The following is a 26,732-nucleotide window of genomic DNA, read 5'->3' on the forward strand; positions in this document are numbered from 1 at the left end:
ACTGCCAAAAAGGTTTCACTTCGGCTGTCTGAATTTAAGTCCTCCTACGTATCTCTCTTTCTAAAGCAGCTGGACTTCTGCACGCAGATGAACACCAGACCGAGCACAACCTAAAAGTGACAGAGACCAAACAAGTCAGGCTGTTTACACACAGTGAACAGAGTCAGCCACGGATCAGTACAATACTGTTGCCAACCTCAGGGGCTGCACGGTCCAGGTGAGGCTGCTCTACCTTCTGCACATTCAGGCAGGTATAATTAAGGGCACAGGTATTGTACAATACACGACAGAGGTAGATCGGCAAGTGATAGACTGCATATTCCAACTGTGACTATGGGGTAGTCTTCCAAACACTTGCAGGTAGCACACCTTCCCTGTGCTAAAAGAAAAAGCAGTAGAATAAAGTTCGGAGATGACTAATACTGCTAGCCAACAACACTGCCTTCAAAACATGGGTGAGATTCCTCCAGATGGCAGATTTATTTATCGTGTCCTGTCTTCAGTTCTGGATAACGCACGTCTTGAGCTGTATCCAGCAAAAATCTAGATTCCTGGCATAAGGTATGGTGTTGATCCACACTGGGAGAGTAATTTTGAGGTTTTTCTCTTATTTCCAAGGAAGAATTTTTCAACTCAGTCTGCAGAACTACTTGCTGCTGATCTGTGTCAAGCCGGTGGTTGTAAGGCAGATTCCCTGGTTCCTCATGGATGTTAAAGAATAATAGTTCATTGCTATCGGGTCATCCAACACATCCTGTAGGATTCATATTAAATGACACCTGCTACTTCCATAATTCCCTTTAAAGTAGCTGCTGTCTGAATCCTACTTGAAAAATAGGATCAAAGATGACCCACCTTGTAAGATGTAGTGCAAGAAAAGTTTGGGATACTCTGCTCTAAGGTTTGTAGAAAAAAAAAAATCAGCATGTTTTACAAGTGTTACAAATAAAAAGCAATTTAACAGACATTTAACACATTACAGGAGTAAGGATGTACGTCTTTCCAGGCACTGGAAAAGCAGTCTGAATTTCAGTGACATGCAGTTAAAACTGGCTTGCCATTTGCAGTATCACTCACAAGACAAGGCAGTCAAACCAAAGCACCCACAATTTCAGATTATTTATGCTTAGAAGGATATACACTTAAATTACATTCTTTAGGCTCTAACATAACCTGAAAGAAAGGCTGCTGTAAGGGTGGTACAAGTGTGCATGTTTTGGTCACCCCTGGAATAAAGGAAGAAGCCAATTTGTATAATTTTTTTAAAGATAAAAACGTCAATGACAAATGATATATGAATGAAAAGCTAACAGCAGCATAACATTAAAACAAGAGCTTTTCCGACTTTGCTTTTTAAATCCTGACAGTTTAATTCAACAAGATCTGGAAAAAAAAATATTTACTAGCTGCAAATGTGTGGAAGAATCCACAAATTTCTTTAGAATATATCATTGTAGAGATGCCTTATCAATTAAAAAAAAGTGGCTTTTCAGCACGTTCTGGTTCCTGCAATTGCAGGGAAACCAAACAGAGCCCCCAGATCTTCCAGTAACAAAATGAAGGCCACCAAAATAAAGGTTTTGTTCACCTTCTTAAAAATAATACTATACCTAGCAGATGTCACAAGTGACTGCTGACATGTCTTGTTGCTGCACTGCTCCTATTAAGGGACTCTCTCCCTAATTTATGAAAACACGTAAACGTACTAAATAAGAAAATCAGTTACAGTGTGCAGAAGCATGCTTGAGAGAGCCTGGAGATGAATAGGCAGGCACTTATTTTTAAGCTACATTTTTAAAACCGTTCTGAAATCTCTTTACAAAAAAATATGCCTTCTGGATAAAGACATTTGTTCCAAGATGGCATTTTCCTACCTCTATGCTAGTTATTTTAATCTCTTTCAGCCTGAAGATCACACGAATTTCCCAACATAGATGCTGACCTTGTCCGTGGAACTGGAATCTACTGACAACAAATTTCTTCTGAAATTACAATTCAGGAGTCTTTACAGTCATTTACAGGTTGAAACGCACTGCTGTCAGCACGTGCTTAAACCTCACTGAAGTTGCTCAAGGTTAAGTATCTTTTTCTAGCCCCAAGTTTGGGTCTATTTTATCCCAAGAGTGAGTCAGTCACATAACTAAAGCCACGAATTTATTTGGAGATTCTCATCAGTAGGAGTGCTACTGATGGACACAAGACGCAGCTAATCTGCAAATAGGAAAAAAGGACATTAAAGGGAGGAGACCATTTTAGTCAGTGCTGATTATACAATAGCCAGGACTTTGTGATCTGGGAGACAGCTTTATAGCTATACTACCGTGCCTTGCTGCTGTGGACACGTTTCAAATCAATACAGAATAGGATTTCCAGCCAGCCTGAGCATTTCCCTTTTTTCCTTCATGGCGAGAAGGACAAATCCCTCAGAGCATCAAAAGCAGGTAAAAATTGCATAGCATGGCAGCTAGGAGGCCCAGAGACAGACTCCGTGTAGTTGCCCCATGATTTGAAGAGTCAAAACCACAGCCTCCAATATGAGGTATATTTTGAAAAACTGTTAGCTCGATGTTTTCTTTATGATTACTTATTAACTTTCATCAGCTGGGTAGATAAAGATTGCAGAAACCAGAGGACTTTTCCCCTTCATTAACCCCAAAGTTTGGTTTTGAAAAGGTAGTCAACTTTCCAGAGTAACCGTGTGATGGACAGATTAAGAGCAATCAAAGTGCTGCCACTTATATTTTGGGGTATCCTCAACATCAATCTTGTTCTTTGCTCTTTCTTCAATATTTCTGAATAGCAAGATGCTTCTGAAAGTCAGACCAATATTTTAAGACTTGTAAAATAAGGGTAAGAAATGAATTCAAAGCTGAACCAGCACACGTCTAAGGTGTCTGTTGATCTGTAGTATAAATGGGACATGGGGAGTAAAAAGTAGGGATAGAAAAGGGAGACATGTAAATAATGATTATAAAAAATTTAAAAAGTGATTCTTGTGTTTATGCAGTCACCCTGCAGTCTCCCGATGGATCACTGGCCAAACAAAGTAGGAATTCCGTTTCCACACACAAACAAAAACCCCTTTCTTCACCATCTTAAGTGTCTTCTGCCGATCACACCCTGGAACATCCTCCATGATGTACCTCAGTTGGACTAAAGAGAAAGTAGAAGTTCGGTTCAAAATGAACTAAATGGTACAGGTATCCCAACCGTTTTGCTTAAAATATAAATTGGAAAGGAGGCTGTGGAAAAGCAAGATAGAATAAAGTCCTAAACAAATCATTACATACTTCACTACTTGTATAAAAGTGCAAGATGAAAGTAGTTCAGGTTAAGCATTCAGTTCACTATAGGCCACACAAATGCTTAGCTTGGCCATCAATGGCCTGTTTTTGTCATTCAGTTACTAATATTAGTTTAAACCACAGAAAGAACGACAACTGAATGAAAAACGTATGCAATCCACTTCAAAAATGATTAGTTTTCTGTGACCAGCACGAAATATTAGCTCAGTATCATCAGCTATACAATATATACATAAAAATATTGTGTCTTTATCTTTGTTTTAACAACTTAGAATAAAGCTGTACTAAACATTTCCCTAGTGTGCCAACTCTTTGCTCTGTTCTGGCTGGTTGGCGTAGTAACACAGAGAAGTCCTTTTATAGCAATGGTACTTGAATTGATCATAGTTTTGACACTTCAGCCAGAGTAACTGTTGAATCACTTTATTCAAACAGGCTAGGTGATCGCATGGGACTGCCTAGGTCTCAGTCAAAGCTTCTTGGGCGGCTCCACAAGAAGAACAGGCCATATTCCAAAAACAAACTGTCAAAAGAAAAACAGGAAGAGGGGAAAAAATTTCCTGGAATATTATGTTTCTTGGAACAGAAACCAAACACTGTTAAGCATCATTTCAACTGCATTTCTTGGTTGTAAACACAAATCAAAGGTAGTACCCTAACAGGCCTCATCAGTGAGGCCCAATGCAAGTTCAAAGCGTGAGATATCCGAGTGCTGCAGTGCATTAATGGACACAAAATATTGCTTGCTTACCTTCACCTTTGGCCTGTGTTTCAAGAAAAGTGTCCTTGTATATAAACTGAAGAAAAGGAAAAAAAATTGTGCTTATAATTTCACGTATAAGACAGCACATAAAATAACAATGACGTACTAATCCCAGTTTTATTTTCCAACTAGAAAAGAATTGCTTCTGTGATTGCAGAACTACTCATTCTGCCTAGATTTACACGAAATAGGAGACACTAAACTACAGTAAATCTTTCTGTCCTAGACTATGATTAGGAAACTAATCTAGCCCTATCGCTTATGTGGGGAGAAAGGGAGAAACCCAGAGAAGCAAATTCTCTCTCCCCTGTGGAAAAGACTAAAGTCTGTAATTTTGGAAGGATGAAATTAAATTAGTGTACCACAAAACATAGCAGATGTTAAGGGGGGGGTGGGGGGGTGGGGGGGGTGGGTAGGGAAGCAGCACAGCTTGATTCTGTATCTCATTTTTGTTCTTATACACACTTTCCCTTCAGTAGATGTTTTCCTGTGTACGACCCCACTTTTTTAAACAGACACAGGTGGTGCCACTTCGTGACTGAGAAAAAAATACTAGGGAAACCACTGCAGGGAAAGCATGTAGTTCATTGGGGTAGGACAGACAAATTAGTCATCTGCACATTTCCCAAGGGCTAGAGGATGAAAACCCAAATTATTTTCTCTGTGCAGCATGCTGGAAAAACCTTGCCTATGCTATCCAAACTGTCTGCATCAGTTCGCTTTCTGTAAGGAATTCTCTTCAAAAGATTATCTCAAGCTGTTTAGGGCAGCAGATAACCTGTCAGCCAAAATGGAGCAGCTGTTTTTCAAACACCATGACTTATATTACATGTACACATATATATACACACACATATGTAGATACATATCCACATATACATGAATGTATGTAAGTCTATATATTAAAAAGTTATCAGAATAGCTACTGGAAATGTACTTATTTTCCTTGCATTTTCCTTTTACTAGCTTTTTTAACATCTGTCAAAAGGAGAATACTGGGTTAGATGTACCAAAACTGATACGCAATCAAGTTTTCTCAACCACGTAGAATCTATCTGTTAAACGGTAAGACTTTATTTCATTACATAATGAACAAATACAGAAACGCTTCAGATTCCAGCTTAAATTCTGGTTTTGTTTCTGGTTCCACTAGATGGTGGTATAGAGCAAAAACAGAGACAAAAATCTGGCTGCAGATTTGCTAATTTAGGTTCTCATTTAAGTCTCCTTCTAAAACTAATACCCTGCATATCTTAGAACAGCTCTGCTCCAACCACTTCAGCCATCACCCCTCTGCTCTGTAGCATGATGCCTGTTAGTTTTCAGGAGTGACAGTGCCTATCGAAAAGATTAGTTATGCTTCTAAAATTAAACATGTTTAAGTACTTCAGGATTGCTGCTTAAGAACAGAAAGGTATTAATAGTTTACATTTTGAAATTACTATACCGTCAAATAGTTTTGAAGTTTAACTGCTGTGGGGTTCCCATTTCTGATTTGCATTTTCCTGAAGAACCACGACTATTTAAAGAGTAACAATTAAATTTCGCAGAACAAAAATTACTTTTAGATAGTTTATAGACCAGTTGCAAGGAGGAAAGAAAAACTCCCACCAGTTTAATAAGTAGTAATTTTCCTGCTCTTCTAGACAATACAACATTTTTAAGTAAATCTGAACCTGGGAAAACTCCTAAGCCTGCTTTATGAACATCCTGTTTAGAAAACATTTCCTACCTTAGCAGGATATGAAGGTAAGAGCCCAGGCCTGTGAGGATATGCCACCATGCATGAAACTGTGTCACAGCTCCCACAACAGGAGGCATTTTCTCTCGTAGTGCTCTGTAAGAAAGAAACACCATGCAATGTTTTGTTTGTTTGTTTGTTTTTTTCTTCTTTTTTTTTTTGGTTTCTTTTTTTTTTTTTTGGTGTTTTTTTTTTTTCCAAGCTAAGCAATCTCAAACAGGAGTGCTTGATTGTCAGAACACACGTTACTGTTTTTGTATCTCAGGCATGTCCTTCATAAGTGAAGCTTTATGTAGTCAGGCTTTCAGCAGGTGAGGAACAGCAGTTACACCTTATACTGCCAGCACAGAAAGATATTTAACAAACTGTCTTTCTTACACGCTTAAAGAAAGCACACACTTCTTCAGTGATCACTTCTTGAGTGATCCGGTTTCAAATTTTACTTCTGGATTCAAATTTCAGGCAATACATTTATGGTATCCCACAGTTCCAAATGAGTTCGACCATTCTCCTCCCTAAAACTCTGTGAACTACTGTCCATCAGATGAAATGCTGAATTTAAGGTCTGAGAGAAGAAATGGCATCCATCAGACATTACCACTTTACATTTGGCAATGACTCCATCTATTCTCCAGCTCCATGGAAGCTTAGCTTGCCTTTCTCTGTTGCATTCTAAACCAGGGACAAAACGACTGTTTAGTGAGCAAGCAATGAAAACAGAAGGTGTGAAAATACTCCATGAAAATGCTTTGTATTTTGCATGGTCATGGGGTGAGAGTTACTTGGGAAAAGGCTAAGGGATGGAGATAGAGAAAAAAAGGGAAGGAACTACGTTGACCCCATTTCCCCTGCTCACTAGGCCTCTGCAGATAATGCTTATTTTGGTTGATGGTGGAGCAAATGTTTGCATCTGCCTGTCTTCTTTTTTGACTTTCATTTCATATTCAGTCAAAACAAAAAAAGGAAAACAAGGACTGAAGGTATTAAGGAAGAAAAATCCGCTGCTTCTCTAATACTGATTTACTGCTTGATGTTATAGTGATCAGTCCCCCTGACTAAATGCTAATCCCTGAGCTACTGCTTGGTTTCCAGAGCTGTTCAGTCACAAATATGAAAACACAACTTTGATTCAGTCAGCCCGGGCATGACATAGTAGAACACACATACAGTCACCCCAGCACAGCCTCCGAGTCTTTGGATGGCAGGAAATCTCAAAGCTCAAGTTCAAAAGTACATGGATCCAACCAGGGAATTTGAGTGCTACAGATTTTATTATTATTTTTTTTTAAACAAACTCCAGATTGAATGAAATATGGAAAAGCAAAACCTGAAGCAAAATCCAATTTTGAACATTAAAACCAAAAAGAGCTGGTAGGTGTTAGTTAGATCTTTAGAGAATAAAAAATTATAAGGAACTGGAATGTATTTTCTCCAAAGGTTCAAGTTCTAATACCACCTAGAGAAATGAAAGGCTCTGCAGACATCTGGTTAAAGCGAACAAACAAGCGTATTTATTTTTTTCCAGCACCATAACCAAACAAGTATTACAGGAAACATGGTAACATCTTTTTCCCCTTACAAAATGAGGATGGAAAAAACCGCTTCAGCAGCTGGTGTAATCTTTGTCTAGGAACAAGTTCAAAAGCCCCGTGGACCTGCAGCAGCTCAGGAGGCTTGGTGAATTGTGGGTTATGATCTCACCAGTGATGTGATGCAGCTGCAAAAATCAACCCTGATGCCAATATTTGCAAAGTCACTGTATACCCAACCCACTTGTGCTGGCAAATAACTTTTCTATCCCATCTGTATCAAGTGTTTCTAGGGATGAGGCACCATGTATTATATTCAGTACACCTGTATTTTTTTAAAATAAAGTTTCAAGAGAACTTTCAATTGGCCTAATCTAGTGCAGGGACTAGAGAGCCAAAAAAGACAGATGGAAACCACCAGAATTTATTTACAGGACACTGTGATCTGACCCTGACAAAACAACCCACGAGGACAATTCTGTACACCACAGATTCAGCAACATAACAGTGTATCAGATACTCCAGAACGGATTTTCTGGGTGCTGGCATCAACCTTTCCATCTTCTCCAGCTTCTGGTGAAACACAAGCATCACGACAAAGTGAAAGAAAGGTGCCACGATGCAGCTGTCCAGTTCCAGAGGATCACACGTCAAGAGAACGACGTGTTGGGCTGGTGTTTTCTTGCACAGACAGGATATCTAGCCACACGACAAGATGGTGGGCTCCTACAAGCTTTGTCTAGAGACCTTTTGTACTCCATTTGGCAATATGCTAAACAGAGAGGAAGCCATTCCTGGCCTCCTCTGCCAGTGCTAAGCCAGAAGGCCTCAGACTACGACAGCCAAGCACAGCATACCGGCTCACTTCTTTCTGAGACAGTCAAACAGCTATTGTTTATTGGTGGCAGATATATTGCAACAGATATTTCTTTAACCTGCAGAACTATTGCTTTTGATATTATCCTGGGAAACAGCAAGAGCAGAAACAACAACAACAAAAAAGCAGGATAAAAAACTCATTCAGATGAAATCAACTGTGAATAGCAGGCTTTAGTAAGCTACAGATCCTCAAAATTACTTCAGTGACATTAGTTTCTCTCAATTTAAATTGAAGTTAAAGAGGAATATCAATTATTTTAAAAAATAAATCTATTCGTGGAAAAAAAAATAGTTAAAATAAAAACCTGTTGACTGTTGAATCTATAGTCATGACCAAACTGGATAATACCCTCATGAATGTTCTGTAGGCAGTGTACAACACATACCATGAGATGGACTTGAACATACACCACAGAAAATACAAAGCTTTATGCTAGAAGTCTATTAAGAGATATCCAGACAAAGTGGAAAAAACTCACCTCAATTTATCACAGAAAATGTTGTCCACATTCCAGAGAAAAAATCCCATTAAAAATACAGTTAAAGATGTATAGCCTAGACCTCTGAGCCATGGGTATACCCTAGAGAGAGAGAGAAATAATGCAAAATTTAGCTCAAGATGCTTTAACAGCAGCTTGTAACATACATAAATACTATTACATAGAAATAAACTGCCTTCTTTTTCCCAAAAGGAAAAATATCAACTTCAAATCTCATCTATTTAAGTACCGCATTTTACCCCCCCGCAATTCACATTCTTCAAGACTGGTCTTTTAAATGTTTTACTTCTATATTTCTAATTGCTCCCTTAAATACTGCTCTCTCCTAATGCAACAAGTGGAAAAACTGAAGTTGGCTAAAAGGTACTAATTCTTCAGTCCCATGTATAATCTTTCAGTTAAAAAATAGTCACATTACAAATTAGGACTCCCCCAAAAGAAAAAGCTCTTTTCCAATACATAACAACCCTGTACCGGGGCATTTGTTTAAATAAGATCTTTCAAAATGACCGTAGTCTTTTGTGAACATAGACCACCGTGACCAACAACTAAACGAGTGGTTTTAGAAAACAGTAATTTCATGTTGTATTTTATCTTTGAGTGCTACTGGGGATGGAAAAACATCAATTTCATTTTGGGAGGAAAAAAAAAAAGTCCTCTTTACGATATGGGAGACACAATGAAGAAGCAGATGCAAGAAAGGGCATCATTAATAAATGTACCCTTGCTACCTTCATTCAGGTTGCCCCACAGAATTGTAAACTTCCTACATGGAAGTTGGTAGCGTTTGCTCCTTTCCCACTAATAAGACAAGTCCAAAAGCAAACCTAATTCCAACCCTAAAAGGTTGCCATGAAATACTGCTCAAGTTATTTTTAAGCACTATGAATGCACAGTTTAGATTCTCAGTTAAAACACATTCCTGAGCTGCTGGTTCTCCGCTGTGTTAGCCAGAGCTGTGAGCACTGGCAACCAAAATGTGCAAAACACAAGAGGTAGAGCTTCTGCCACAGGACAAGCTAACCAGATACAAGTTGTACATGTTCACAAGTGTACTGCCAATATAAATGAGCAAAATTATTATTTGTTTAGCCTAATAAATGCATGGAGCACCATGTGGTACATGGCAGAGTCTACACTGTAATATTCCCAACTCAGTGCTCTAGAGACATAAGCAAGCCCAGGACATGAAAGAGCACTAAATGGTATGTTATACATGCTGGTAATTAGGTAATTATAGCTAGAATTGTTCAGGGAATAAATGGTGGTGTTTTGTGAAGGAAAGAGAGAGAGGCTGGCATCACTTATTAATGGGGAACATGCTTCGTGAACAGAGAACATTTGCCAAGCTGTAATCTTGGGAAGGAAGCAGACCCAAGAAAGAGATTAGAAGTGTGAAGTAAACAGGCAGAACAGCAACAAATGATGAGGACAGGAGGAGGCAGCAGCCTGGAAGGCATAACATGCTGTTCTTTGAGATTTTTTACTCTAAACTCAGAGTGACTTCAAGCCCTGAACCAAGAAATATGAATGAGAGGAAGCTAATATATATTTTAAAAGTCAGAAACAAAACAAGTAGAGATTGGGGCTGATACGTAAGTTGAAACATGCTTGGACAGGTGTTAGAACTATCCATGGAAAGACAGGGATATGTTTTAGCAATGCAGAGAAAGTAAATCCAAAAGTTGTACTTGAGGATGACTTTTAAGAGAAAAGAAAGGGCACCTGCAGGTTAGCACAGCTTCTCTAGCAGAACTAATTTAAAATTAGTAGCAATTTAGTTAAAATTGAGAACCTACTTCTCTCCCCATCCCAACTTTGTCACCAGTTTGCATAACATAACCAAAGGGGGAAGGAAGCAAGTCTTTGGAGGGCCATGTTGCAATGAAGCGATCTAGCTAATTAGGAAAATACACTCCAAACCTCTAAAACTGATGCAAAAAAGTAGGTGGAACTTCAGAGACAGACTTTGCTGGAGGAAAACAATAAATGATTCCCTGGGAGGGAGGATGGTGGTGTTATTGATAATGACAGAAGACAATGAAATGCTTCAGAAATAATGAGAATGCACAAGTGTGTGGAAACTGCAGAACTGGAAAGATAGAAGGCCCAAGGGTTTGTCTACACAGAGAGAAAAAAATTTAATTTAAGTGACTAGAACTGTGCTAAATCCTTGTATAAGAATAAAACTAGAATGGCTTGAACTTGATTCAACTTAGTTTCCCTTGAAAGTGAATTAAGGTAATAGCACTAAAGAGCTCTAGGTTAGGATTAAAATTTCCATGTTCATGCGTTTGAAGAATGCCTTAAAGTGATGGTGATTTCTAAAGCTGCAAGCAACACGCTATCAGTTTTAAGTTATTCTTGTTTAATAAAAGTCACTCAACATTTACACTTGGTCTGTTGGGATTTATTGGGGAGAGTCAATCCGAATTAATTGAAATTGCAACTGGAAGGCGATTCAGTGAATCTACTTTAAATTCACACCTTTTGTTAAATTCTTCCTTGTGTTCCTGAACAGATACGTGTGTAACTCAAAAGAAAGTTTAAAGAAAAGCACATTTAGAATGAAGACAGTGGAGAGAAATCAGTAATTTTCAGGGGCAATCCCCAAACAATGAGAACACCAATTATTCATAGGGGAGAGACAGGAGGGGGCAGCCAACCAAACCCCTGAGAGCTAAAGGTATGTGTTCAGTACTGATTCAATTCCTTTTTCTTCACTTCTACCCGTCAAGTCTGTGCTCTGATGGTTCTAACGCTTCTCAGTGTCTCTTAACACTTCTAATACCCTTTTGTTTGGTTTAGTTTATATTCCAATTTCCATAATGTATACCTAACTTTACCCAGACAAAACTGTAAGGAAAACTATCATTTAGCCTTCTGTGTCATTATCTTTTACATTTGAATTTTAGATACTTGAGTTATGGAAGAGGAAAGGAAAATATTAACTGATGGTTCAGCTCTGCAGTCTTACTCTCACCTCTCTCCAAGCAGTTTGGACACTGGCAACAGATTTCATGTTACCCAGCAATATGAAGACAGAAACTCCGTTCCACTTGGAGTCCCAGGCTAACAACTCAAGCCACTAGCAGAACACCTGGCAGTGAAAACTGATCATAGGTGTAGAAATCACCATTTTGTTCAATGTTTTCCCGCCAGCTTCAAAAAAAATGTAAGGAGATGAGCCATTCCTTTTAAGCCAAGCAGAGCAGAGGAGCTAGCATTAGGCACCTAGGTAAAGAAATTTTGCCATTGCCAATTTCTCATGTTAAGCCTACCAAAAATAGATGCAAATGACAAGTTATATCTTATAATGCTGAACTAAATGGTTACTTACCATAATACTATATAAACAGATCGTAGAACTATAATGGAAACTAGTGTTCCATACATGACCTGGAAATAGAAAGAGATAAAATTCAACGGTTGGATTCAAGATACTTTATAAAACACAACAGGAGTAAAAGATTTTTGAAACCTCTGTTGATTTTTATTTTTCATCTCGGGAAAACAGTATCCGCTCTAACTTTCTCTCCAGGAAGTCTTCTATAAAAATTTCAAATAAAAATATGATTATAAATCATGCCCTTTAAGCAATTACAGGAAAAGTCAGTTGTGCAAAACCAGTTTCCCTTTTTTTGAATTAGAAAGCAAACACTAGATGGCACTCCGTAAGCATCCTAAAATCAAAACAGTAACTAACTCCTATCATCTCTTCTGTATCTGTGCATTTTAGGCCAGGATTGTGTAACCATCTGCTAAAAACGTTTTGGAAAGTTATACTTCCTTCACTGATATTTGATTAATAATTTTACCTGAAACCAAACACCTGAATAGACTATGCACTGTGCTCACACAAGTATGGAAGAAACTTTCCAGGAAGTATTTAAAACCAGCTATTACACATTGTTGGGATTCAAACTAATTATACAGTGGGAAGGCTACACGCTCTGAAAAGATCCATGAGCAAAATCTGGCTCACTGTAGGCTTGATGAATTTGAATGTAATCGCTTGACTTATATAAAAAGTCAAAGTAATAATTTATTTTCTGCCTCGTGATCTTTAAATCACTCTTTTTTTTTATTCACAAGCTTAGGATCCACATACCATCTCCCAGATGCACAGACTAAAGAAGAGATGTGGTCAGTCGTGCCTGAGAAGTGATGCAGAAGCCACTGCAGCAGTGAGGATTTTCAAACACTGGTAATGTTAAATAACTCTCCATGCTTTTTATTCCGAACACTGTTCTCCTCCTGCCAAAAGGCAGTTTGTTCCAAGCAGTTGTGCCTTGCCCTTTGCCTCTCTCCGTCGGCCTACAAGCCCCTCGCTATTCTTCGCTTCCTTGTTCACTGACTTTCCTTTCTCATTTTGCTTTTACTTAGCTCCTGTCTAATGCTGCCTTGTTTTACATCAAACAGCAAAACGAGAAACCTTTGCTGCCTATTTTTAAAAGCCACTAAACTCAGAGGTGTGTTTACAAACCTGTGTCCTTACCATGTTCCACTGACCTCCTCATACCTTTTCTTCTTTTAGACCACACTGTCAAGCCAAGGATTACCTCTTACTCCACTGTAACCAGGGCATTCAGCTATTACTAACCTGCAAGCACATGCATGTGTCTACTCATCTGACATAAAACAGACTGCTATAATGCAAAGTGAAGCCTACCTTTCAAAAGTCCATAAAGGCAAATTTTCAAACTCCTTTTAGCTTTAACTATGAGGTTAATAGCACGCACCATATTATCAGTGCATATATACAGAACAAGACAGACAACAGAGCGCTTATGTTTGACAACAGGTAAAACTAAGCTCCAATATTGACTATGCAAAGGCATTCAGCAGAGCAGCTTTTTATTTGCATTCAGAGCGAGATCAAATAACTTCAGTAACTGAACTACTACTGCTGTGTTTTCTGCTCTGTAGAGCTAAACAAAGCAAAACTATTTGAAAGGCTAATTGGTTCTGGCTTGTCCTTTATACAAAACGCTTGCTTGGGTACGGCACATAAATTGTGGAAAAAAACTCCCCAAACAACAAAACCCACTAGACACAGCCCAAATATCAAGTGCTTATCAGTCCCAAGGTAAAAGTAGAAAGGGAAAAGGGAAAGGTGCTGCATGCTGGTACAGTCCTTCATCGCTGACATTTTGCCAAAAAATACCCCATCGTGTAACAAATACAGACTAAATTTAAAACTTAAATGCCATTTTACTTCATCAGTCTCATTTAAAACAGCCTATTTAGTTTTCCTAATCAAATTCAATAATTTATTCTAAGAGAGAGATGACACAGAGGAAGAAACTCATAGAAAGGCTCCTCTGGAATCCAAATCACAGTTTGATGCCCTTTCCTTGCTGATGATCTTCCTACAATTTCCCCTGCTAAAATGTTCTTCTGCAGCACAGACACATGAAAAACCTACACATGATGAGAAATTTCTATTATACTTGTTAAGGGTGTGACCACCTTCATGCTTTTATCTAATTTGTTCGTGGGTTCTTTGTAGAAGGAGATAAATAGTGTCAGACTATGCCTAGAGAAACACGGCTTAATAGGCAGCCCAATGCCCAGGTAAAACACAGGCTAAAAGTGCTATTTTTTGCAGCAGCTGCTAAAAGCAGCAAAGACCAAAAGCTAAGAAAAGCTTTCTTTCCAGAGCCTCCAGCTTAGTATCTCCTAGTGAGTTGCTTAATGGCTTGCAGAAGAGGACAGTCTTAATGGAGGTAAGAAGGAAAAAAACCAAAAAGAACCTTGCAGTGAGTGAAGAAAAATATGCCCACGGTTGACACTTCAATTTCTTGCCTTTTCCGCTCCCCCACACAAACAGGTTGTTAGCAGTAAAACACATTCGTGTTTAAAAGCCTGTGAAAGATTGGCACAACAAACTGTTCTGCCTTGCACGCTCCAATCCTCTCCACACGGAAGGCAAGCACCAAGGAGGTGTTGCTCTGATATGCAGAGACTGTAGCTGCACGTCTTGCTACAGCTGGTTCTTACTAGAGGCCTATAAACCAAGCTACACAATTTAAGTTTATACTTCAGGGAGCAATGCTTACTTTTACTCCTTTACCACCCATGGATTTACTATTTGTACCATGCCAAAAATTTGTTAGGGATTATCCGTCCACCCAATGGAGGATAAAGTATAAAATAAATCAAAAAAGAAAAAAAAAAAAAAAAAAGGAAAAAAAAATCTACCTTATTCAAGTTGATTCAAATTTTTCAGTTCCTGTAGCTCCCTTTGTTCTTCTTCTTTAACACATTGTTTAAGTGACAGATGAAAACCCAAGCAAGTTTTGTGCTATTTTGTCTCACAGTGCCTTTGAATCGTATGCCAAAGAACACCCTTGCCTTACAATTGAAACAAAAGGAAACAGCAGAATCTCATCATCTTTTGTTACCACCAGACAGTTCCCTCTTTGCTGTTTAAGATGCAAATAAAGCTCCATGTATTTCAGCTTTGAAGCTTGTATCATTGCAATGGGGGAAAAACCCGAACTCTTATTAATACACAGTGGATTACCTGATAAGAAGGCCAAATATGAAGAACATCCTTCTAATTCACAAATGGGAATAAGCATTTCAGGGCTGTGTTTGGCAGCATTTTTGATGTGGAGGCAATTAAGCAAATTATTTCCTGTGCAAGTCAGAGGCAAGGTTGGTACTCCACTCCGGGGGGAGCATACAAAACTGATTCTTCACCTACCCTCCTAGCACAGAAAGTAGAAATAGCCTCTTATTTCCACTTCTCCTGGCCTTCTGCCCATCCTTGGTTAATAAAAGTCAATTTATCTGCCTCAAATATTAGTGTACACATTGGGAACTGCACGGAGAGATTTTGGGTTCTTGGCGACCACTGCTTATCTATTAATATACCAACCAGCTATCAAAAGATAGTTAGCCTAAGTACTTGAAGCTGGAAACTGCATTTGTAATTTACAACAGAGAAAACCAACTTCTACATGTTCTTGGATTTCTGGAAAAGAAATCTGAGCAGAGAGAAAAAGGAAAGACAGTCCGCAGGATGACACTGAAACACAGAGTAACCGGGCATAGCTATGGCTGCTTAGTACTACAGCTGCCCTGACAGCTCCTGAAAGAACTAATTTCGATTCAGTTGGTTTGGTCCTGTTTAGATGCATGTATGTGACGGCAAAGTGACACAAAAGTCACTGCTGCTGCCTGGCACCGAGCAGCAATCCAGAGCTTCTGGGACACTGCAGCAGTAAACTGAGCTTCCCCTTCAATGACCTACAGAGCTGATCCTATGGAGACTCTGAACGTCCTTCCACATTCCGTAAGCTGTTGTGCAGGTGGAAGTACTACCCAGAATAAAAGCTGTAGTCGCTTTCTGGAAGACATCCCCAAACAAGCTGTGTAACAGAGTGAAATGTCACTCGAATTAGTTTTATACGTGGTCTTCGGCAGGACAATACCCAAGTAGAAAAAGCTCTGTGGTGAAGAGATGCCCTGAAAAGGTCATTTTTAACAGACTGCTTGGCAACCTGAACATGTAGAAAGCAAGAACACGTTCCACTAAAAGGCACAATATACTAAGCCTACAACTAACTGTTGCCTTAGCAGCAGGAGGGACCCTGGAGAGCTGTAGGACACCAAGTGGGTCCACACAGATTGCCCAGAATGAGAAGTCTTCTACGTCTGAACAGGTTGTGTCCTGACATAACATATTCTTCACGTGGTTTCAGGCTCCCATATGTACTTCACATACACATTTCATTGTGATTTCACTTCCTTTGCATTTGTATATTTAAAACACCTGTGGAGAACAGTTTTATTCATTTTTTCATGGAGGCAAATGAAACACTTTTTTTCTGTCACACTCACACTCTCCCTCTTACCCAAAGTCACCTTGATTGGTAAATCCAATACTTGTATTTTACTTGTATCACTGTTGTAGAAAATTTACTGGTCATATCATTGCGCTGTGATCAGCAAACAACCAGGCACTCCCACCCTCCCTCCCTCTGAGATCTATGTGCAGTTTAGAACACAAATAGTTGGTATTTGCCCATTTCTGCATGCTCTTCCATTTCAAATCATTTGTCATCCTACTCCTCAAGGTCTCGCACTTATCTCTTCACCTCCTCCTCTGTACTCAACAATATCTCTGAACTTTGTATCATCACAAATATCATCAGTACACGACTCTGTTTTTCCTGCTACAGGTCGTTAAATAAAACCAGTCCCACTACTGATCTTGAGAAAGTCCAGACTGAGACTGCCTTTCATCTTCTCCTTTAGTCATTTTCCACCAGTCACTCACTCCCTTACCCTATTTGCAATTCTCATATTGATCTACTTCTCCAGCTTGCTTAGTTTCTCATGGGACACCATAACAACAATTCTGGAATGTCTATACACAAGACATTTTTTAAAAATCACATTTTCTAACGTAGAAGAAACATCAACTTATTCTAGTTTTCTATTTATCTTTTAATTATTTGTTTGCTCAAAATTTGCTTCAAACTCTTGCAGCAGATGACTATGAAAACAGGTTTTTAGATCATTATTCACATAACTTGGCTCACTAGCTGAATGAGGTTTTTGACCACTACAGGTATATAGCCAGCAAGTGGTATGTATCGGGTAAACAAATTAGGATGGAAAATAATGCTTTCTAGGTGACAGCTTTCTAGGCCATATAATATTAGAAAGAAGACTACTTGTAAGACTTAAGTCTAAAAGTTTAACTGCCAGGGTAATTTCTTCTACTTTCAGGGCTGTCTTATAATTGTGTGTCTGTGGATCACTCCACACCAACAGCTAGTCTGCCCCCACCCCTCTCCTTGTATAAGCGCAAATACACATGTGGTAAAGAGGGATGAGCCACTAATCTGATTTAAAACTAAGGAGAGTTTTAACCTGTTGAGTTCCCCAGTCAAATTCACATCAGAGAGTAAATTTGTGTGCCAGATGGAAAAGGGGGGAGGGCCCCATCTGTTTTCTTTGACAATGATGCTGGCTTAAATAAAACTAGGAAACTGGGATGTAGGATTGTTTAGCACCACAGAAATTAGGTAATAACAGTGCTGTAGCCTGAGAGATTTTGACATAAACAAGACAATACATGCTTGTAAAGGCCATTGCTATCTTTCTTTTAATTGATGAGCTGGCAAAAAATACCAGATCAGCTGTCAGGCAGGGAAGTGGTTTCTTCCTTCCAACGATGTGCAACCTCCAACTGACCAAAACGTGCATCTCATCGCTCCTACGGTTAAAGCACTAACACCCTTAAAGATCTGCAATATGTGGACGAAGAAAAGTAAGTTGGTCTCTGTTGTTATTCATGGCACAATGGCAAACTGAAATCCCCTTCATGCCCTGCTGGCAGTGAGCAATTTATGAGCCTAAGTTGGGAAGGAAAGTTGAAAGTAATTCACTGAAAAATGAGGCTTGGATCCTGGCTACTAAATATAATAGGATCTTTTTCCATTCTTATTGCTCTTTTCAGGGGAAAAAAACCACACTGAAACAATGAACCATATAAAGCTGTCCATGTAGTTATTCCCCTTTTTGCAAGGCTGACAAATGATGATGATCACAGACAAATACCTAGAGGAATCAAACTCTGCTTTATGTCCTGATGCTGCTTTCCAATACAGTTAAGGGACTGAAACTGTGATCTAAACTATGATTGCATGAGCATATTTAACTTTACTTCAAGTCTATGAGACCCATTCATTTGGAAAATACTTACTGAAACTATATTGAGATTTTTTTTTTTTTTTGGTGCACTTTAAAATAAAGGACAAGTATTATGAAAATAACCTTGCTTAGCTGTGCAGTCAGAAAAAAGTTTCCTCTGGATTTACAACATATTTGGCAAAGACTGTGAAAAAATGAGTGCAGTACTTGAACATTTGGAATTTGGCCATAACTGTATGTTCTCCATAAAAATCAATTTGGAAAGAGTTGTTGTAAAAAGTCCAGCACTTTTATGGGCCTAAATCTTTTCTACATTGATTCCTCATGTATAAATTATAACAGGGAATTCATATTCTGAACCTAAAAGAAACCAGATGCAAAAAATTAAAGGTCTGGGGTGACAGTTTAAAATTTCCCTATTTCCCTTTTTCTCAACAAGTCATAATATCTTTCATTTTACTTAGCATTTGTGACATGAGACAATACCTATGGCAATGCATCAAACTGGAATATAGTGAAGGTGTAATGTATTTATTGCAATAAATGTAGATTGAGTAGATCACTGATTGAAGAAATAAAAGTCCAATATCAGTAGTAAATCCTGTTAACAAAATTACTTTGTCACTTCATTCAAAACCAGTTATAAGCAGCTCAGTAAAAGCATCAGCAATTTCCACTTTCACCCTAGCCAGCATTTTCCTGCTAGAAATCTAAGTGGGGGAAAAAAAAGGATTTAATTAAGATTATCGAAAAAAAAACCCTGAAAGTTTCTCTTTTTATCTACAGGTAGAGTAACAATTCATGTTTCTAGGAGAGATTATCTGGAGCAGCTGGGAATTTATTTTATTCATCAGCGCTTCACTAATCCACCAACAGGAATCACGTATCATTTTTACAACTGCTGATGCAGCAGGCACATTTTGACAAGCAACGGCACTACCAATTTCAGAAATTAAAGCTTTAAAGCCCTGTCCTGCAAAGCGCTCAGTGCTTTTGCTTGGCAATTTTTCAGCTGTTATCCCTAATCAGAAAATCCTAAATGAGGGAAAACTCCTCATGGCATATATAAACAGGCATGATTTGTAACCTCCTAAGGAACCTGTACCAGAAATGCCACTAAGGCTGTAAGACCGTAACAACCAGGCTTGCTACGTAACTCTAGAAGACATTCTGTGTTTAAATTCAGCTTGAACTTGCACAAAGTAAAACTGAATGGTTAAAAAAGCCCAAACTAATATGTTAAAGTGGAGAGAAGAACACAGTGCTAAGCCATGTCACAGTTTCACAGCAGCTGCTACTGGAAAGCAGCAGACAAGGACTCATTAAATCACACACACACACCCCCCCCCTTAGCCCACAGCCAATATCACCTCGTTACACTTGTCACTGACGAAAACCACGTGAAATATTAGATCAAATGTTAAGACACAACATGCATTAAACCATTCTAGTTTTTCAAGTCACCAAGTAAGAGGATGGCAATGTGACATGAAGCAATACTGCTTAAAGAAAAAGGCAAATTGTGCTTGCCTTCCATCTTTCTTTCAGCTATAAAATCCTGTAAAACACTCCACTAAACCAGCATACTTTAAAACAAGATTAGCTTCTCCAACAGAGCAAGATTTACCTGATGGAACACAGGCTCTTTCAAATTTAAGTAAACCTGGAAAGATAAAAAAAAAAAATAAAAGACAATTTGCAACAGAGAACAATTAGAACATTATTCATCTAAATATTGCCAAGACTTGTTCTGTTAGAATCAAGACACAGGTGCCTATCCACGCACCATTAAAATTGATTAAACACCTGAAGTTTCCTCTGGCAAAACTTGAGGTTAGGAACTGTGGAATTATGTTAAATTAAGAAGCACAAATACAGATTTTAACATCTAAAATATCCTCATTTAGCAGAGTTGCAACACATACAAAACCAATTAAGATGCAGAAATTACCAGACACATTCTCAATATGCATTGCAAGAAGAAAATGTACTCTACTTTGATTTGCTATTATTAATGTTTTTGACAATGCATTAACATTTCAATTGATCTTACAAAAAAATAGTAGTTCTTCCTATTGTTTCTGCTTTTGAAGACAGAAGGGCACTAGACCTTAGACATAACATGCCACAAGTGTAAAAAATTTTAGGGAGAACAGGCAAGTATTTTGAAGGTAGATGACAACCTATAATACTACCTTTTTTTTTTTTTTTTTAAATGGTTATCAATACAAACAATCCAGGAGATTCCATCTGTGGTTGACAGCCAGCACAAAACTCATTTTATTCATAAAGAGGGCACACTGCACCGACAAAGGTAATCAAGTTAGCCATGACACAGTTAAAATTCTTCTAATTTTTTTAACAGCAAAGTTCCTTTCTTATTCTAGCTGTTGCTTTACAACACCAGTAAATATCCTGGACTGTGTATAACAGTTCACTTTTTGCAGTCTATTGAACAGGCTTATTCTCATTTCTGTAGATGAATTAAAGTGAGGAAAGATGAGGAATGCAGCTTGTCCAAGGTCTCATAACAAGTCAACAGTGACTGTTTTTCTCACATTCCTACTCCAGCAACTGGATTACTGCTTTTCTTCTTCATTTATTCTAGACAGTTGTTTAGATAGAAAGGTTTCAGGGTTCTCTGGTCAGGACATAATTTTCCCAACAAAAGAATAATTTGTCCTTCTTGACTGGAAGTGAGAGAGATTCAGTGTTGCCTGTGGAACGTTCCTTCATTGGCAAGAAAACTGTCAATTTACAGGTGAAAATGCCGTATTAGAAAAAGGTACTTACTATGCTGACTACGAAGCTGTATGTTATTAACAAGAAAAGCAGTGGATAATTGACTGTGTTCTTGTACTTGAAACATTCATACCTGGAACAGAACAGAAAGGAGAGCAATAACATTCATCACTTACCATATAAAGGATGCATTTTTTCAAGGTATATTATCACAAAATTTGTGAGAAAATTGATCCAAATGAGTTTCAGGCCCTTCAAGAAATTGTAGCTGTTCCAATAAAGATGTGTAAATTTATTGGTAAAAGTGATTATTTTTTTTTTTTTTTAAATAGTACAAAAGCGCCCCATAAACTCACACATACACAAAAAATAACCCAACCAGTGGAAAGAGTTTGGGAAGCAGAAGCACTTTCAGAAGGTGCTTAAGGGGTGATAATGGATGGCAAATTAGAAATGAGTTTAAAATGCAATACAGCTGCCAAAAAAACATTACATCTGTGAGCTAAAGACAGCATGGGAAACGGACTGCCTTACAAAACAGTGAACTCTAGAGATCTGTTAAAATGCAGATTGTTTATGGCTTTACAACAGTCACAGTGCAGTAAATTTGCTAGATTGGGTACTGGTAGAAGTAGAAGGTAAAAACAGCTAATTGCTCCCAGTATGTAAAGCAACTAATTAAAATCGGTTTTGCAATCTCTACACTACACTTCAGTCACAGTTGTGATGGAATTACACACACACATCCCAGATCATATCTCCATCAGAAAAAAAGGACCAAAAAACCCAACAAAGATGAACTTTGACAAGCACAAAATCATTAGGGCTAGAGGAAGTTGTTTATATAACTCCAAGTTACATCTGCCTTGTTTATTTGGTTAGAAACTTTTGGAAACAGACACCATTATGGATGAATAGATGAAAAAAAAAAAAAAAAAAAAGAGATAGGAGTATCTGGGAAAAAAAAAAACAACCAACAAACAAAAACCAACAAAACCTACAAGACAGCATGATGTGCTACATTGCAAAATGGCTTGCCAAAGTAATTACGCAGAGTTGGTAGGGCTGAATGATGCATAAGGGAATGTCCCGTGCAGAACCACCCCACCACCTACCTTCAAGAAAACCAAAACGATTATTAAAGGCCTCCTAAACTAAACATTAGGTCATTCTTCAGAACATTTTAATTACTACCAAACATACACACAAAGAATCTTATTAGAGCTATAAATGCAGTAACAGACTTCAGTGCTTTTGAAGATAATCGAGTAACCATTGCACAAAATAAGCCTGATTATTGGTTCAAACAGATTTTTACAGCCACTTCTCATCTTTTTCCCCAATCACATTCAAATCAGACAAAATAAATGCAAAGGCAATTTCAAGGAGATAGGGAGCTACAATGGAAATATTTCCACTTAACAGGGGCATTATGATTCTGCTCCTGAGTCTGCACAAATCGTTCTACTGTATGAATCACAAACTGATGGTAATTTCCACAGATGTGGGTTTAGCCCCACAGCATCCCATCTCCATTGCAAGTTACCAGTAATCTTCACCAAAGTTATTCCAATTTTCAACAGCTGAATATTTGATCTGTTCAGAACTAAAAAGACTTTTATTTTTTTTTTTGTCCTTTTCTCTGCAACAAGTTGATTTATCATTTGGATTTTCCGAGTGACAGAACAAATCATGTTAAATCCAGGCCTTGCAGCAACAGGCAAGAAAAAGCCAACTTACGGTATCTTTACAGTCACCAAATGCTACGTTGCTCCTGAAATTAAAGGGGAGAAAACATCCTGGCATGGCATTAAGCTGTCATGCATTTTCCAAGACATTCTCCACAAAATGTGCTCTCAACTCTTCATAAAACCTTTTCTTTAATTTTCCAGATGAGTGGAAAAGCAGGTTTAACCAGAAATCTGAAATTTGCATTTGGAGTCAGACTACATCATAGAAATACAGCTCAAATAAATTACAATGCTGATAATTTTGTAGGAATTACTGAAGTTGATTTTATTGTGTCTGCTGTTTACATACCAAGTAACCCTGAGCTCTGGTGGCATACTACACAAAGTCTTTAACAAGAGGTTGTGGTTTTTTTTTCCCCTGTTAAAAAAAAAACCTTGGTAAAACATCTCTAAATTAGCAAAACCTAGGACTAAAGCCAGCCTGGTGGTCTGATGGGCAAGTCATAATGTTGTACTGCTGGCAAAACAGATCTCACTGAAATCATTAGAAGTTTCAGCATCAGCCTCACTATACACTAGATCGGGCTTCACAGATTCTACATTCCAAAAGTTAGTATTTCATAAATATTCAGAAAAAAACATTTAACAAATACTTACAGGCAGTAGACAAACACACAACAACTGTATATCATTGGCAGTTCATCCAACAGCTACAAAAAGCAGAGACATCAAAACATGAAAACTACTTTAAACTCACACGGTTGTCTATAGAGTTAATTAAGGAGAGATAAGTCTTAAGAAAACAGGAGTTTTTAAGTCATTTGGATATCCACCTTCTTAACTGTACTTTACTCAGCAGTGTCAAATCCTATTAAACTGCTGAAAGCTTGCTGTGTTAATAAGCTTATTGCTCTGAATCTTTTGACTATTACGTTTCATAAAAAGCCCACGCCTTCAAAGAATCATGCCATTTGCGCTGTTCATACCTCTTCAAACATTTGTAAGAATTATTTTATAAACTCAGATTGAATAAGACCACCCCATTTATAGCCTGTTCAATACAGCCAGTAGCGTTTTCTTACTTCTGTACAAACTTCACAGAAAACCTGAAATATTTTTTTTTCCATAACATAAAATAGAACTTTAGCCCACTGGAAGTACCTTGCAACGTGCTTCCACGTTCCCTTCCTAATTTTTGAAATTTCTTACATTGTTTTAATTCAGAGACAGGTCTTTTTGGTTAGTTTGTTGTGGGGTTCTTGTTTGGTTTCTTTCCCAAATTATGGCTGCCATATGACGTTTTATTGTCTTAAGTAATTTATATACTTTGTGAGAAGACCGGTGTATTACTGCTAAAACAGTTACTTCTTCAGGAACCTGCCGCCTTAGTGGAGATGGAATTAAAATAGTAATCACAAACAAGGTGATTTCTCAAGAACAAGTATGTTCAAAATTGCCATTTAATCATCATTAGAGGGGGAAAAAAAAAAAAGCATAATTTTCTTCTAAATCTTTTCTTAAAGAACATTAAGAAATTTCTGCTCATAAATATATAGCTAAACTTACCTCCTTTTATAAAGGACTGAAAATCATGAAAATGCAAAAGCATACAAATGGATCAATGAAGATCCACTAACTCTGATTTCTAATATGTTAAGCAAACGTTAATAGTTGGCATCTTAGATTTGTTACAGGTTTGATTTCTCCCTAGGAAAAGCAAGAACTGGATGCAAACAAGATTTTGATCTTTTTTTACATCATCAGTCTGAAAGTTGTTGATGGCCTTGCCTGGACAGAATTACCTTCCCACTACTGGGATAGGATACTTAACAAGTACACAACCATATTTTTCTGAATAATGAGATGCATTAAGAGCAGTATCAGTTTACACAAACCCTTCTAATAAAGCCAACTTGATTCTCCTTGGTTTGGGAGAATTTTTTTAACTGCGCAGACAAAAACTTTCTTTTATTTTTGAAATTTCATGTTGGAAAAAGCAGTGATCTAGTGTTTGTGGTCTCATCATCAGTGATGAGTGTGAACTATTAGCTTTTGGTCACATAAACTTCAGGAAACGTTTTGCAATATTGCTAAACAGATCTACAGAGTAGCTGCCACTGACAAGGCAAGTCTTACTTCTTCACCCACACTCCCACCACTTCTCTCAATCTGTCCCACAGTGTGCCACTTCCAACAACAGATCCAGCACACAACTAACCCTGCAGAAAAGAGTTTAAATCCCTGAATCCATGCATTATAGAGCCAGGGACCACAACAGGTGGCACATAGAAAGTATCAGGAACATAGGTGGCAGCTGGACGGGTGTGTTAGGTTGGCACCTGGTCACCACATTAGTTTATCTTTGTTGTGATGCCTTAGAGAGGAAAAAACCAGAAGCAATAGCTGAATTCAGTTTTGTACTAATAGCTATTATAAATTCAGTGATATGCTTTACCAAGTCTGATAGGAATTAGCTGCAGGATTAATTCATGCAGCTCTAAGAGTGTGAGTCATTTAAGGCCTCATAAAAGAAAAAGGGGGGGGGGAAAGAAATACAGCAAATTTTTTCAAATTTGGACAGCTGATTACACTCTATGCTGGCAGCATTTCAGGGACACAGTGGTAACATCCAAGAGCCTCTCAAAAGATCCAAGTTAGAATTTGCTTGCAGAAGACAACGGCATATGTATCCAAAGGAATTAACGCTTCCAGAAATACTGTCAAGAGCATGTCTGAACAATGAAGAAACATGGATAGAAGGAAACTCAGTGAGCTGATTTTGCTGGTTAAATAAGCATTTTGGATTCTTGAGGGATGCACACTCAGATTCCCATAAAAATAATTTTTTATGCTTCAGAAGTATTCAGCAGTGATTGCTCCAGAAGTATTCTAAATAACTGCTTTCAGGAACAGAAGTTTTCACATTTCTCCTAATTAAGCAATTTGAATTGACCATCTATAGTATTAAGATTGAGAAACAAATGTAAAAAAAAAAAAAAAAAAATCTCTTCAAACAGCTATCAATGCTTACTTTTAATCCTAACAACAGACAAAGTGAATGAGGAAAGATTATTTACTGGTTTCCTCTACAGTGATTCCTGAGCTAGCAATCAAGAGTAATTATGGGCCACTTGTGGATTTCACTTGGCTGCCAAAATAATAAGTGTACTTTCTCTGCCTCACACGAAGCCCTTTACACCAGTTGGAAAGATGATGCAAGACATTCCTGCTCCCCTCTCACCTGCTTCCACCCACCCTTTACTTACCACAGCTCACAGGCTCCTTAGTTGTTCTGATGCAACACCAGAACTACAGGGTAAGCAGCATCAAAGTGACTTGGATTAAAATAGGCTCTACACACGCAAAAAAAAACCCCAAACAAACAAAAAACCTAATCCCACCACACATAAGAATGTTTTAAGCCTGGATCACTTTAATGATCTAGGTTTCAGAGTAGCCTGGCTAACCTCTGCATCTGTGTAAGAAAGAACTGGCAGGGTTAGGAACAAGCAGCTGAGGGAAGAGAGATGAAAAGGTGGAAATTCAAGGCAGTTTTACCACTGAAGAGAATATAGGTAAATCACACCTCAATTTGGGAGGGAGTGGTAAAATGGTTCCAGAAACTGCCTTTTTCATGCCAAGAAAAGCACCAGATATTCTTACGTGGTGGCAACAGTATGCTCCATACAGGCTGACAGTTTCCAGCACGTGCCAGAGATATAAAACAGAGCATTACAGAGACAAATCTCACTACAGATGGTCATTCAGTTACAGTTTAAGACACATAACTTTTGGTGCCCATGTATGCAGTGTCTCTGGTCCCATTATGATCAGCATTAATCCAGGATTCAATTCAGTTGCCACCACATAGGCACCTAATGCCATCTGAGACGCTCTGTCACCTCCAACA

The 26,732-nt window shown here is 38.2% G+C and overlaps 1 protein-coding gene across 2 annotated transcripts in view; it reads right to left on the reverse strand.

Annotated features, from left to right (window-relative positions):
• Positions 1-3,712: 3,712 nt before the first annotated feature.
• Positions 3,713-26,732, reverse strand: part of ACER3 (alkaline ceramidase 3) — a 52,002-nt gene continuing 28,982 nt past the window's right edge. For both annotated transcript variants that reach the window (XM_074918603.1, XM_074918594.1), the window contains 8 exons: positions 23,480-23,532; positions 21,183-21,264; positions 20,017-20,052; positions 12,058-12,116; positions 8,697-8,798; positions 5,801-5,905; positions 4,057-4,102; positions 3,713-3,828 (listed from right to left, as the gene is read on the reverse strand). In XM_074918603.1, the coding sequence (XP_074774704.1) occupies positions 3,775-3,828; positions 4,057-4,102; positions 5,801-5,905; positions 8,697-8,798; positions 12,058-12,116; positions 20,017-20,052; positions 21,183-21,264; positions 23,480-23,532 (537 nt within the window). In that variant the 3' untranslated portion in view covers positions 3,713-3,774. The remainder of the gene's footprint in view (positions 3,829-4,056; positions 4,103-5,800; positions 5,906-8,696; positions 8,799-12,057; positions 12,117-20,016; positions 20,053-21,182; positions 21,265-23,479; positions 23,533-26,732) is intronic.

This window comes from Athene noctua, chromosome 1, assembly GCF_965140245.1.
Source record: "Athene noctua chromosome 1, bAthNoc1.hap1.1, whole genome shotgun sequence".
NCBI classification, from domain to species: domain Eukaryota; kingdom Metazoa; phylum Chordata; class Aves; order Strigiformes; family Strigidae; genus Athene; species Athene noctua.